This window comes from Giraffa tippelskirchi, chromosome 8 (genome assembly GCF_054371585.1).
Source record: "Giraffa tippelskirchi isolate mGirTip1 chromosome 8, T2T-mGirTip1v1.2.pri, whole genome shotgun sequence".
NCBI lineage: Eukaryota > Metazoa > Chordata > Mammalia > Artiodactyla > Giraffidae > Giraffa > Giraffa tippelskirchi.
In genome coordinates, this window is record NC_137282.1 from 30,083,419 (window position 1) to 30,097,899 (window position 14,481).

Here is a 14,481-nt window from a genome sequence, read left to right on the forward strand (position 1 = left end):
GAATCTCTTGGACTATTGTGCCTTATGAGACACAAATTATTTACAAGTAGTAAAGAATCTAACTGGGTTGGGAAGATCCCCTGGAGGAGGGCATGGCAGCCCACTCTAGTATCTTGCCTGGAGAATGCCATGGACAGAGGAGCCTGGCGGGCTATAGTCCATAGGGTCACACAGTTGGACATGACTGAAGCAACGAAATAAGCAGCAGCAGCAGCAAAGAATCTGCCTGCCAATGCGGGAGACACAGGTTTGATCCCTGGGTTGGGAACATCCCCTGAAGAAGAAAATGGCAACCCTCTTCAGTATTCTTGCCTGGAGAATTCCTTGGACAGAGGAGCCTGCCGGGCTACAGTCCATGGGGTTGCAAAAAAATCAGACATGACTTAGCGACTAAACAACAACAATTAGGTATTTCATGTTTAATGATCTTTTTTTAAGAATATGTTTAGTCCTCAAGTATGTTCTTTTCACCTTTTTGAGAAGATACATTAATAAGTAAAAAAAAAAAAAAATCATGAGTTTATTTTGCTTCTGCATTTATAGAACATGATTTTTAAAATGACTCTTCATTAGAGCTGGCTGACTTTGGCTATGCACAAGAGCAAAAGAAAATGTACCCTTTTTTTTTTTTTGCTTTAGAGCGATTGCAGGTTGGCTGCAGAAATTTCCTAAACAATAAGGTAAAGCTGGTGGGGAAACTAGTCATCGGATGTCATGCCGTGCAGCTAAGTTGTTAGAAATCCTCTGATTCCCCAGTAATTCATGAACTCAGCCAGCTGACGAACACACAAACCAAGCCACCCCATGCATCTTTTTTTGTCTTTAGTCTTTTCCTGTCCGTGTTTCTCTTGGTATGGTGCACTCTAATTGGCTCCTATAGAGAAAAAATATCAAGTGAATCCCAGGGAATTTTTTTTTCCCCTTCCCGCAGAAAATGTAGGTTACGCCAAAGTAAACAAATGGCTCTAACTCCTCACTGGATAATGTCTTTCTATGTTTTGTGTCTTTACCTTTAGGAAGTTCACACCAAAGTACAGCCAGATTGTCATTGACTTTGATTCAATTAACAGCAGACCAAGTCAGAAGCTGCAGTGAACGCCATCTCATTAAATCTCCTGAAGATTGGGATTATCCTCTTCTAAGAAGCTGCTAATGCGTCTCATCTTGAAGTTACACATAACTTTTTAATAGCCAGGATGGCCGAAGTCGACATCTAAAGAGTATAAAACCTCAAGTCTTCCCGACTCACTCTCCTGTCTCATGGGATCTGCATCTGTTGAAACTCTTGATTTAGGGTTTAAAGTAAAGGCGCCACCCCCCTCCTGTCTCCTGGTTCACCGGTGGCTCTGCAGAAGGGGGTCAGCCGCGTGGCGTCCACTGTTTCACAGCCACTCTTCAATACGACGTGTGCTGGCAACAAATAATTGCGGTTGTGTTCCTTCCGGGATGAGCAGACGCCCTGACCTGAACATCTGGCCCAAATGAAGCAAACCGTGTGATACCCTCGGGGGGAAGAGAGAGACCCACAGGACAGTAGCATTTAGGCATTTGCTCTGGAAAGTTGACGGAACGCCCCACCCCCCAACCCAGAAATCCTGGAGGGGTTGCACCTTCATCCTGATGGGTGATGAGCGTCGCTGAGCCGGGGGTTCTTTCTCCACTTCTGCAGTCCTGCCATCCCCAGGGTGGTGGCACCCTGTCCGTCTAGGGGGTGGGGACCCCTGTTCTAAGCTTCTCACTCTTGGTTTGTGCGGGACCGCAGAGCCCTTACCTTAGCATATCTGAGTCACGAATTGCTCCCGGAGGAGGCAGCCTGTCTCCCTGCCTCGCCCCAGGTTCATGCCCTGCCAGGTGGTGGGTTGTGCGGGTGGAAGGGTGGGCATGCACCTGCTGCTCCACGTGCCACCATGGTTCATTTCCAAGGTTGCCCTCTTCTCGCCTATCAGTGAAACGGGAGCAGATTTCCGTTTCGTCCAGGTCTGTTGGTGACACGAGCTCCTATGTGCGCCTGGCGCCCTGCCTTCATCATCGACACGAATCTCATCTTCCTAATCACCGCGTTTGGAGAACGGGTCACAGTGCACCTTGTCTTTAATCTCATTTAATTCTTATTAAATGCGCTCAGTACCTTCGTTGAGAAAATGGTTTCTTTATCCTACAGATTATGACCATTTTAAAAGACCCTCCTCTTTTTATGAGTTTTTATTTTGTCTCAGGTTCTGTACTCCAGATTCCGGAGCATTTGTAATTTGGCTCCTTGGCAATGTTATTAAAATCGTATTAGAGTCTGCCACACCGAGCTATATGTTTATATTATAATGATGTGACCGACTCTGTTTCTGTCATCGCTGGGTTGTTGGTGAAGCACACTGCGTGTATTTTAATGCTCAGAGAACAGATTGAGACCTCAATACCGTGTGCCTTCCCCGGGGCTGATGGGTGATGCGTCTCCGTGGACCAGAAGCTGAAGATGCCCAGGAAGGCTCTCTTCCCCCTGTCTCCCCCAGCACTCCCTCCTCCCGTCTCAGGTGTGGCTGTCTGACAGGTCATCTCAGCCAGCTGACCAGTCCCAGGTCCTCCTCCCTCCCAGAATCGTCCAGTCTGGCTTTTCTTGCTATGCTCCTTTCACATTCTTTCTCTAAATCTCCTTTACTCTCCTCAGTTTTTTTTCTCTATTATCTCCTCCAAACACCCCACCCTCTGCTGGTAAATGCATAAAGCAAAAAGTATGCAGACAAAAACATCAGTACAGATAGTTAAAGATGGACAATTACGTTAAGACTTTTATGTTGCTGTAAATGAGTTGTGAGCCCTTTTGGCAAGGATGGTGCCAGTGGTAAAGAACCTGCCTGTCAATGCAAGGAGATATAAGAGATGTGGGTTCGATCCCTGGGTTGGGAAGATCCCCTGGAGGAGGGTACGGGAACCCACTCCAGTATTCTTGCCTGGAGAATCCCATAGACAGAGGAGCCTGGCTGGCTACAGTCCATAGAGTCAGAGAGTCGGGCACGACTGAAGCGACTGAGCACGTACGCACATGTCATTGTTATGTCACATCTGTAAATAAGCCTAAGGGTTGGTATCCTGTGCAGTCAGCCCTCGGTGAGCGCGGATTCCACATATGCAGGTTTAACCAACCTCAGATCAAAAATATTCGGGGAAAAAAAAAATCCAGAAAGTTCTTAAAAGCAAACCTTGAATTTGCCATGTCCATTGATTTCCAGGCAGGTCTCTCTTTGCTGTGCTCTGCAGACACTGCGTTTCTTACATATGGAAGGTTTGGGGCAACCCTTGCTGGAGCAAGTCTATCAGCACCGTGTTTTCAATGGTGTCTGCTCACTTCATATTTCTGTGTCACATTTTGATAATTCTCACAATATATTAAGCTTCTTTACTAATGTTTATTATGGTGATCCATGATCTTTGAGGTTACTGTTGCAAAAAGAATATAACTCACTGAAGATTCTGATGATGGTTAGCATTTTTAGCAGTTAAGTATTTTTTGATTAAGGTATATGCATTTTTTGACATAATGCTGCTGCACACTTAATAGACTGTAGTATAGTGTAAACATAACTTTTGTATGCACATAGAAACCAAAAAATGCACATGACTTGATTTATTGTGATACTTGCTTTATTACAGTGGGGTGGGACCAAACCCTGAATACCTCTGAGGTCTTGCCTATATGTAGGTTTATATTATATATACAACTATTTGCTTAGGTATGATAAGTGATCTAGAGAGGACCTAAACTATACAGAGGATATTCATGGGTTATATGCAAATACTGTGCCATTTTATTTAAGAGACTTGAGCACCCATGAATTTGAGAATCCACGGGGGTCCTAGGGCCAATCCCCTAGGATACCAAGGAATGACTATGGTGCATCTGATTTACTTAATTTTGATACTGTCTTCTATTTTGTCCCATTTTATTTTTAGTGAAAATATACTTTTTTTTTCCATTTCCTTGTTGCAAGGAGGTTAACAGGGAGGATCCTTGCTAGAGAGGAAGCATGTCTTTTGATAGTCTGGTGGGTTGTGTATGTGGTGGTGATCCCACATGGGTGGGTATATAAAGTGTCCTCTTTATATAGACCATGTTGCTGAACTTCCTAGTGACTGGAGTGCAGATAATTCCATGTTAGTTTCCTGTATCACTGTAGGAGCAGTGGAATCTTCTGTCCAGAGAACTCGGTAGATATCAGCGTTCCAGTTAATAGAGGTTTGCTTTGAACTGTTGCCTTTGGGAACAGCACTCCAGAGTAAGGCGTTTCGAGCCTTCTCTTGCCTTTCAGGCTCGGCTGGATAATTGTGGTGAATGGAGGCTGATTCGGAGGCAGTGTTGCTGCCTGTCATGGGTAATAAATGACAATAAGGAAACCATCTTTCACGGAACCGTTGGTAGGAGAACTCCATTTAAAAGGCAAAATTTCTCAGGGAAATGATAGGAACTCCATTTCTTTGACACATTTTGTGCTCTCTCTTCCTTTTTCAAAGAGTCTGTCCTTAGAGACTTATGAAGCCCAACAAGATCCAGCGGAGGAAGTGATCGGAGATATTAGCCATTTCCTCCTTAATTAAAAATGAAGCAAAATAAGGGAACAAGCATAAAAAGAAAGGTTGAGAAGAGCTTGAATAAAAATATAGGCTTGTATGACCAGTATCTACACTTCCTCTGTGCCTCTAGATGAAGTGGGTTTTTTTGGGGTTTTGCGGGGTTTTTGTTTTTGGAATATGTTTATTTCTTTTATTTAACAATTAATTTTTTTTTTTTGGCCGAGCCGTGTAGCATTAAGGATCTTAGTTCCCCCACCAGGAATTGAACCTGCACCCTTTGCAGTGGAAGCTGGGAGTCTTAACCACTGGACCACCAGGGAAGTGCTGAGGCGTAAGTTTTAATCTTCCAATGTCCATGTACACCTGAGGATTAAAAATATTTAGGTTGGACAATCGACTGTTGTAGGAAGAGAGCCCGAGAGCACAGGGCAGGTAGTTTTCCTCTGGGTGATGCTGCTGAGATGTTTTCACGCTCATAGTTCACTTGGTTTTGTTTTGTTTTTTTAAAGTAAGGTTACTCTGAAAGTGGTAGATTCTGCAAGTCATCAGTCAGGAGGGCGACCTTTCAGCTCCGAGGGAGGACCAGGCTCTCCATGAGAAGGTCTGTGCTCTGCTCACTTCCGAGAACCATGGTAATGAGAGGTTAGCATTGGCAGAAGCTGGCAAAGCAACCCTGGGCCAGGGACTTTTGGAGCTGGGATCACATCCCATTTAGATGAAGGGTGCCCAAGAATTCTGGAAAGACCTGGAGCTGGTTCCATTTTTCGGAATTGTTGGAGGGGGGCTAAAAGCCATTGATTTGTGTGACTTCATCAATCTCTAAATCATTATTGAGTGCCTAACCAAATATCAGGGCTCACCATGTAGCTTTGAAAGAATCCTACCAAAGCAGTAGACTTGGGTTCGATCCCTGGGTCAGGAAGATCCTCTGGAGAAGGGCACGGCTACCCACTCCAGTATTCTTGCCTGGGAAATCCCATGGGCAGAGGAGACCGGCGGGCTGCAGTCCATGGGGTCACAAAAGAGCACTCAGTGGGTTCTCCAGTGCTTCCTCGTTTAGAGTCAGAGAAGATACAGACTTGTTAGATGAAGCCCAGCTCTTCCGACCTCAGGCTAAATAACTCTCCACCTGCCGGAGCCATGCAAACGCTATCTGCGGTTTATTTTCTCCAGATCGCGTCGTCTGAAGTGACCACATCCATGTGAGTGAGGCCACTGGGGAGACGGCCGGGGTCACGAGTGTCTGAAGGCTCCTGGCTCTAACTGCACTTCCAAAGTCAGACATTTTAAAAGATTTTTAAGGTCCTTCATTAATTTAAATTGCATTCAGTATTTCCAAAGAAAATTGGAGCGGAGTTCTGTACACCACCTGCTCCCCTCTCAGCAATGGGATTACCGGGTGGAACCTACAGCTCCAGGCCTGGACCCTGGAAAAGATGCTGCTCTTATTTTCAGAGGCCAACAGCCAAGTAAATCCTTCCTACCCACCCTGTACTCCCTCCTGAAGCTCAGGCCATATCATTACCTGCCAGCTGCTCGTTTTTTCTGTTTTTAAATACATTTTACAATGTAAAATATACATACCATAAAATTGACCATCTTAACCATTTTCAAGCATACAGTTCAGTGATAACTAAAAACATTCACATTTTTTGAGCACCCATCACCACCATCCAGCCCCAGAAGTCTTTTTATTTACAAAATGGAAACTCGGGACTTCCCAGGTGGTCCAGTGGCTGAGACTCTGCACTCCCAATGCAGGGGACCCAGGATCGATCCCTGGTCAAGGAACTAGATCCCACATGCCGCAAAGAAGATGGAAAATCCCTGGTGCCGCAACTAAGACTCAGTGCAGCCAAATAAATACAAGTATTAAAACGAAAAAACCTGAAACTCTTGTGCCCATTGAATAGTAACTCCCCATTCCCCTCTTCCCTCAGCCCCTGGCAACCGGCATTCTACTTTCTGTCTCTGAATTTGACTACTCCAGGTAACCTCCTAGAAGTGGGATCATACAGAATTTTTTCCTCATAACTGTCTTATTTCACCGAGCGTAGAATACAAGGTTTATCCATACTGCAGCACGTGTCAGAACTTCCTTCCTCTTGAAAGCTGAGTAATACTCCATTGCACACCACCTTGTGTTTCTCTGTGCGTCTGTTGATGGACACTTAGACTGTTCCCACCTTTTCTGCCATCTTCTTTTGAACGTCTAATGTTCCTCTACAACTTGGCATCATCCTCGTGGGTCCCAGACTGCCTCCCTTCCTACACAGGTCACCCAGACATCCTGGAATATACCTCATATACATATATATATGTTTGTTTTTTTTTTTTTCTATAAGCCAGCCTTTTTTTTTTGGCCACAGTGTGAGGCATGCTGGATCTTAATTCCATGACCAGGGATCAAACCCGAGGCTCTCTGCTGTGGAAGCTCGAAGTCTTAACCACCAGACCACCCTAAACCAACCTTTCTAAGAGGCCCTCACTGTGCATCCTCTGCCCACGCACAACTTTCTATGTCTCTTTCAAGACTGCGCAGGAATCCTGCGCTATCTGTAAAGTCTGCCCTGGCCTTCCCCAGCTGGGAGCAAGCTGTGTCTTCTCTGCAATCCTACAGCACTTATTGTCAGCAACAATCATTTTGGCAGTGAATCGTGCACTGTTTTATGATATCTCTTCTACTGTCTAGAATTGTTACTGAGACGTTTCATTTAACTTTTCACAGTGATCTCTTCCTGTTCTAACTAGATGATTAACTCCACCAGAGCATGTCTTGTTTCTTTGTACCCACTGCCTCCTGTCCCACCCACATCTTTGCATTGTACCTGACACAGATGTATTTAATACATGTTTAACATTTCCATTTAAAAGTTACAACCCTGATTGCACTTTAATTCAGTGAAGGAGCTGATCAGAAGCCAACTTCCTAAATTAGTTTTGCCACGCCGATTTCCTCGTGAACATCTTGAAAAAATATGGTCACACAGAATGCAAGAGAAAGAAATCTTCCTGTTAGCGTCCGGGGTTAATGGGCACATTTGTCTTTGAGAGAGAAGGGAGATAACAATTTAAATGTCTTATTTTTAACTTCTGTGTTTCAGTTAAAGCATTCTTATATATGGTTTTGGATTAGGAAGCTGGCAGTAATGTATGCTTTTGGCAGGACCTCAGAGATGATGTTCCCGTGTAAACCCATCTGATTAGAGGATGCCTTGACCTTATTGGGTCTTAAATCACTACAGGATCCTTACTGTTGAAGGATGCTTTATTTTACCTTTTGTTAATGAAGACTGTTACATCTTTGGTATTGTTAAAAATGCCATTCGGTCCAGGTTTTAGATGGGTGTTTTGGTATTGAATGGCTTCCTCTGCACACTGATGCATGGCATGCAGCCTTTTGTGTTTATTTTCCTGCCTTTCCCTCATTTTTCCTGAATAAGCAGGCATCAGTAATCTACGAAGCTGTAAGGAACAGACGCCCGACTCTCAATGGCTTAAACAAATAATTTATTTTTCTCACATAATAACTGCATCTGCTGGAGTGGATTCAGCTGCTCAAAGATCTGGGCTTTCTTCTTTATTTTTTACTTGGCTAACTTTAGCATTATGTCTTAAAGTTGTTTTGTCAACCTCCAAACATCCCCATTAAGTACAAGATGAGAAGATGGGAAGGGGAGTGAGCAAGAGACTTCTCCCCTCTTGATTGTCTTTTTTATCAGGAAAGCAGAAACTTCCCCTGAAGCTCCCAGCAGATACTCCCTTCTGTCTCACCCGCCACAAGTAGGACTCAGGGCTCCCTTAGCGCCAAGGGAGGCTGTCTGGGGACTTACCCGCCACAAGTAGGACTCAGGGCTCCCTTAGCGCCAAGGGAGGCTGTCTGGGGACTTCCATTCCTGTTTTGTTACTGCAGCTGATCCTTTAGAAATATAATGATACCACATTAGAAATTAAAACAAATTTTAAAGATGTTTTAATTCATTTAAAATAACAACAATCTCTTTACATGTTAAATAATATACTTTTGTGAAAATAACTCTTTTCCAGAACAACAAAAAGTATTTTGTGACAAGACTAACATGGTCTTACATTTTTGCAACTTTTTTAAAAAATTTTTTTGCAACTCTTTTAAATATCTGGCTTAATAGGACACAGTTGGATTGTAAGTTCTGTACGTGCTGTTTATTTGTTGTGATACATTACTTTGGTGGAAATGTATGAAGGAAATCAGGCTACAGATTTCCCTGGTGGTCCAGTGGTTAAGACTCTGCACTCCCAATGCAGGGAGCATGGGTTTGATCCCTGGTTAGGGAACTAAGATCCCACTTGCTGCACAGTGAGGCCAAAATTTTTTTTTTTATTAAAAAAAGAAAAAGGAAGATTCTTTTAATAGCCTTTTTATAAAACTATAAATACTCTTCTTTGATACCACATCACAACTTGATGGGTGATAGTTCCTTAAAGCATAGCTTCTGTGTAAAATCTGAAACCATAACAATGAACATTTCCTGTCATCTTACATTGAAATCCATGGGTCTGCCTGGTACTTTGAATTGATGTTTTACTCTTGTGTGCTGTTATAACGTGGCTTGGTCACTGGGAAAATGCTGGTTCACAGAGTTATGAAGATCTTCCACGTGTTGACTCATTTTATGATACAGTATCCAGAATCAGGTTTGTAAATATTGCAACTGATCTCACGAGAAAGATTCTCTAAGTATTGGGAAGTTGTCAAGCTCACAGTGCCAGATAGCAAGTTTTTGTTGTTGTTCAGTTGTTCAGTTATGTCTGACTCTTTGTGACCCCGTGGATTGCAGCACGTCAGGTTTGTCTGTCCTTCCCCATCTCCCAGAGCTTGCTCAAACTCATGTCCATTAAGTCAGTGATGCCACCCAACCATCTCATCCTCTGTCGTCCCCTTCTCCTGCCTTCAATATTTCCCAGCATCAGGGTCTTTTCTAATGAGTCACCTCTTTGCATCAGGTGGCCAAAGTATTGGAGCTTCAGCTTCAGCATCAGTCCTTCCAATGAATATTCAGGGTTGATTTCCTTCAAGATGGACTGGTTTGATCTCCTTGTAGTCCAAGGGACTCTCAAGAGGCTTCTCCAACACCATAGCTCAAAAGCATCAATTCTTCGGCTGAAACTTTTTTCGTTTTCCCTGATGCCCTGAGTTCTAGGGAAGACCAGAACCACCTTCTGGAAGCTTGTTTCTCACTTCCTTTTCACTGAGTGAGGACACAGTGGTTCTGTCTAACCCCCGATCAGGCTGGCTGGCCATCTTCTCAGTGGAACTGGCACTTTTAATTACCTGCAGCAGCCCTTGAGGAGGGGATCAGTAACAGGGCATCACCTCTTGGACAGCACATGCCGGCACTGATAATCACAGCTGGTTAGAGCCGGGACTAATGAGGCCGAGGTCACGGACTCGGTCCTGAGGCCCAGATAGCTGGGCCACCTCCAAACTGCCCCCCTCGGCCAGTCAGCTGCCTCGCAGATGCTCCCCGCCTTCTGGATTGGGGCCAGGCAGGCGCGAGCCAGCAGCCAGCAAGGGCTCCTTTTGTTTAAAACCAAGCAAAATAAAAGCAAGGTCTCTAATGTACCACCCTCTGTGATCCCTCTCTAGGAATATCAGACTTAATTATTTACATTTAATTTGTTAGCCATTGGGTGGTTAATTTTTTAAAAACCCAATGATTTATTAGCATTCTGATAATAAGCAGCATTTAATATCTATTAATGAGAGTTCATATGGATCAGCGATTTAATTTTCTTAAAATGAATCAGGAAAGTGTTGTTTAGGAGACACTCCATACTGTGAGCAGGCTCTCTGCGTGTGTTGTGACCTGGATTTGTTTTGTGAGCCAGAAATGGAGGGGAAGATGAAGCCGATTGCAGTACCTCCACCAGCAGCTCTGGCTTCTAAGATGGAAGCCTGGGTGGGGTGAGAGGACAGAGTTTTCACGGGACTCACAAATATCACAGACTAATCCCCTCACCTCTCTTTCCACTGTATCTGAGGTGATGCTCGGGTTGACCCCACATCACACCCAGGACAAACGGGAGGAAGGTGCCTACTGGTTTCGGAAACATGCTTGACAAAAATGCACCCATAAACTCACACAGGGCTTGCCTGGTGGCTCAGTGGTAAAGCATCAGCCTGCAAATGCAGGAGACGTGTTTGATTTCTGGGTCGGGAAGATCCCCTGGAGAAGGAAATGGCTACCCACTCCAGTATTCTTGCCTGGGAAATTCCATGGACAGCAGAGCCCGGTGGGCTACAGTCCCTGGGGTCGCAAAAGAGTCAGACACTACTGAGCCACTGAACAACAACAGACACAACCTTGTGAAGCAATTATTCTCCCATTAAAAAGAAAAAAAAGCACCTGTAAATAAATCCAGCACTTTCCTGCCAAATATGAGTGTCGGTCTTTACCGCACGCTTAGATTAAGCAGCTGTCTGGAGGGAAAGTTCCACAATGCAGGTCCAGCTTGTGAAATTCAGAGGAAAGAGGTGTAGAGCATCACTGTGACATGCACCTGCCCCCCATCAACCCCACCCCCAAAAAACCCAGGGAGCTCTTTACCCAACAGCAACAGCGCCCTGATTTAAAAGCATCACCGCGTGTTCTCGCTGAGTAATAGGTATCTGGCACGATTAGGATTCCACCGGGTGTGTCTCTCCCATCAGGAAAGCTTTGGGTTTTGGTCTGTTGGGTCGCAGGCGGGGAGGAGCCATGGAGGGGGAGGCCTGGGCGTGAGCTCCGTGCTCTGTAGCCTTGAGGCTGTATCAGGACAGTCAGTCCCCGACCCCTCCACGCCGCCTGGGGAACCTACTTTAGTTGAATCAAGGATTGGTGGACTCAGTCTCCCGCGGTGATGCGCGTGAACTTGGTGCTTCTGAACACTGGACGCGCTTTGGCCCAATTAGGATGCCAGCCGGAGCCTCGGGCGCAGGCAGCCCTGGGCCGCGCCGTCTGGTGCTTTTCCAACTTGCTTCTGCGCAATCACACCGCTGAGCTGGATGATGTTTCAATTTAGACTCCCGCTCAGTCAGGAACCCTTGCGAGCCTCATTGTCTGCGAGCGGGCGCCCTGCCTGCTCCCGCTCTCTCGTCCAGCCTGTCCTCTCTTGGACACGGCCGCGACATTGCTCACGGGCCAAGTGAGTTGTTAGTGTCCCCGGGCTGCGGTTGGCACCCTTCCACTCTCGCACGAGCCGCAGCGGCTTTCCAAGGGAAGAGCTCAGACTCTTGAAACGCCAGCGCGGTGCCCCTGCGCTTGGATCCCCGGGGCTCCCTGTGAATCCGCCTCCTGTGGACGAGCAGCCTCCCACAGTTGTTGCTAAAGAACATTAGCGTTTACAGTCATCTGTTCTCCAACTGTCCACCTACCCGGGCTTCTGCAGCTTTAGAGGCAGACGCCCCGGATGAGAATGGAGGCTTCTCAAATGTAAACTGGAGACATTAATTCATAATCATATACCAATATTAGATTATCATTTTTAGCGAATGTGTCACACTAATGCATGATAATAATAGCTGAGTTTGTGTGTGTGTGTTGTAGGGGGAGAAAATTTAACTACCCAGGGTAGTTAAAATAGAGACAGAAAATAGAACGGTGGTTGGAGACTCAGAGGGCAAAGAATCTGTCTGCAATGTGAGACCTGGGTTCGATCCCTGGGTTGGGAAGATTTCCCTGGAGGAGGGCATGGCAACCCACTCCAGTATTCTTGCCTGGAGAATCCCCATGGACAGAGGAGCCTGGTGGGATGCAGTCCATGAAACACGACTGAGTTGGTACACGACTGAGCGACTAAGCACAGGGGCTGAGGGCCCGGAGGGTAGGGAGGTTGTTCAGTGGAGGCAGAGTCTCGGTTTTGCAAGATGAAAAGGTTCTGGAGCACACTGGCTGCACACCCATGTGAATATGCTTCACACTACTGAACTATGCACTTAGCCATGATCAAGATGGTCAGTTTTATGGTACTCGTGTTTTACCACAATGAAAAATAAAAGCTAAACAGCTGTCACACCCCCAGAGTGCTCACCAGGGCCACATCGTGAATGTGCTCATCGTTTGGGGTGAACTTCTGAGCTGCCCCACCACCACCATCTTGCGTCTCTCTGCAACCACTTGGTGCCCAGCCATCCTTACTTTCAACTCAAGAATCCAAGGAAGCACATACTCAGCTTCCTGTTTAATGTCTGGATGTCTCTGCCTGAGGGTCTCTGATTCTCTCAGGAGGACAATCCCGCTTCACCCAGCTCCCTAGGACCCGGCAATGCAGACCACCGTCCCAGGGAACCACCCTTTCACCCCAGGCTCGGGCAGATTTCTCGCCCTCGTGACATAAATGCGATTTTAACACAACTGTGTGGGGGAACCTGGGCTTGCTCTGGACCCCGTGTTCCCGAGAATTCAAGGCAGAGCTGAATTTCTATTATCACTCAGTAACTGGAGTTTGGCAGGCTCGGGATTACTGCTAATGGAAAGCAAATGGGCTAAGAATCAAGAAATAAGCACTTGAGCAGCCAGTGCCACTCAGTATAAGCGAAGAGGCTATTACGGCACTTTATGTGGATAGAGATCGTCATTCGTAGCAAGATTTGCAAAACCCCTCACCACCCCAGAGACACGAAGCCCCACTAGGCAGTCCAGTGGCCCTGCCCTGCCCTGCCCACCAGGAGCAGCTAAGCGGCCGCCCAGGTGGGAAGCCCTCGCCCGGCATGCCTCCTGGGAAGGGGAGAGATTGAATTTGTCTTTGCTCTCTGTCTGGTACTCAAGCCAATGGGCTTCCCTTGTGGCCCAGCTGGTAAAGAATCCGCCTGCAATGCGGGAGACCTGGGTTCGATCCCTGGGTTGGGAAGATCCCCTGGAGAAGGGAAAGGCTACCCACTCTGGTATTCTGGCCTGGAGAATTCCACGGAGGCTCGCAAAGAGTCAGTCAGACACGACTGAGCGACTTTCCCTCACTTGCTCTCTGTCTGGTACCCACATCTCAGAGAAGCCCCCAGGGCCCAGAGCCCTTGCGTGTGCTCCTGCCCAGGCTCTCTCAGCCTCATCGCCCCCCGCGGCCCGGAAAACAGGCAGTGACAGGCCTGGGACGGGGTCCTGCAGGTGAGGAGCCCCGAACAGCGGCTCTCGACCCCAGGAGAGGGAAGCGGCTGTACGGAGTGATGTTTCCTGGGGTGTGCGGACCCCTGGTCTCCGGGCTCATCTTGCCCTTTCTTCTCCAGGGAGGAGTGTCAGCCTGGGCATCCACTGATGTGAGGGGCCTCTTCTCTGCAGATCACGGCCACCCCCTTCCCAGCTGCTAAAAGGCAATTTAATATGCAGAAGCCCTGTTAGAACGGCATTAGGTTGTGACATGAGGAGACTGAAAAAAAAAAAAAGCAACCTAAGCCCACACTCTGCCCTTCAGTCGTCCTCCTGGGCCTGCCCAGCCGTTGCCCAAGGAGGGCCTCCGCTGGCAGGAGGGACAGAGGCCGGCTCAGCGGTCGACCGAAGGCTGTCAGGAGTCGAGGGAGTTCTCAAGTTCAAGTTGGTCCCAGGGCTGGAGGGGCCCGGGTTATCGCTCCCTGGGGCCGGCAGACACTGGGGCATTTCCAGTCCACCTCTCGGAGGTTGTCCCTCAGCACCTCTACTCAGCGGTGACTTCCTCTCACTCAGCCATTAAATGTCATGGCAGCCCATTCGTACCGGGCACAGAATCTACATCTCGTCGTTAAAAAAAAGGTGATGAAATGAAAGAAGTTGTGAAATGACATTTTTTTTTTTCCAGCAGGTTTGTCATATCTCCTGCATGGAGGGAAATTGCTTTCTGTAAATCTTGGTCCAACAGAACAAAAACACCTATTTCTTTCCAGTTGGGGAGACAGCCATTCTCATCGGCATAATGAAGGTATTGTACGCTGTG

The 14,481-nt window shown here is 46.8% G+C and overlaps 1 protein-coding gene across 15 annotated transcripts in view; it reads left to right on the forward strand.

The window, feature by feature from the left end:
* DCTD (dCMP deaminase) overlaps nucleotides 1-2,142 on the forward strand; it is a 120,242-nt gene extending 118,100 nt beyond the window's left edge. For all 15 annotated transcript variants that reach the window (XM_081521968.1, XM_081521972.1, XM_081521979.1 and 12 more), the window contains one exon: nucleotides 1,017-2,142. In XM_081521968.1, the coding sequence (XP_081378094.1) occupies nucleotides 1,017-1,095 (79 nt within the window). In that variant the 3' untranslated portion in view covers nucleotides 1,096-2,142. The remainder of the gene's footprint in view (nucleotides 1-1,016) is intronic.
* The last annotated feature ends 12,339 nt before the right edge of the window (nucleotides 2,143-14,481 follow it).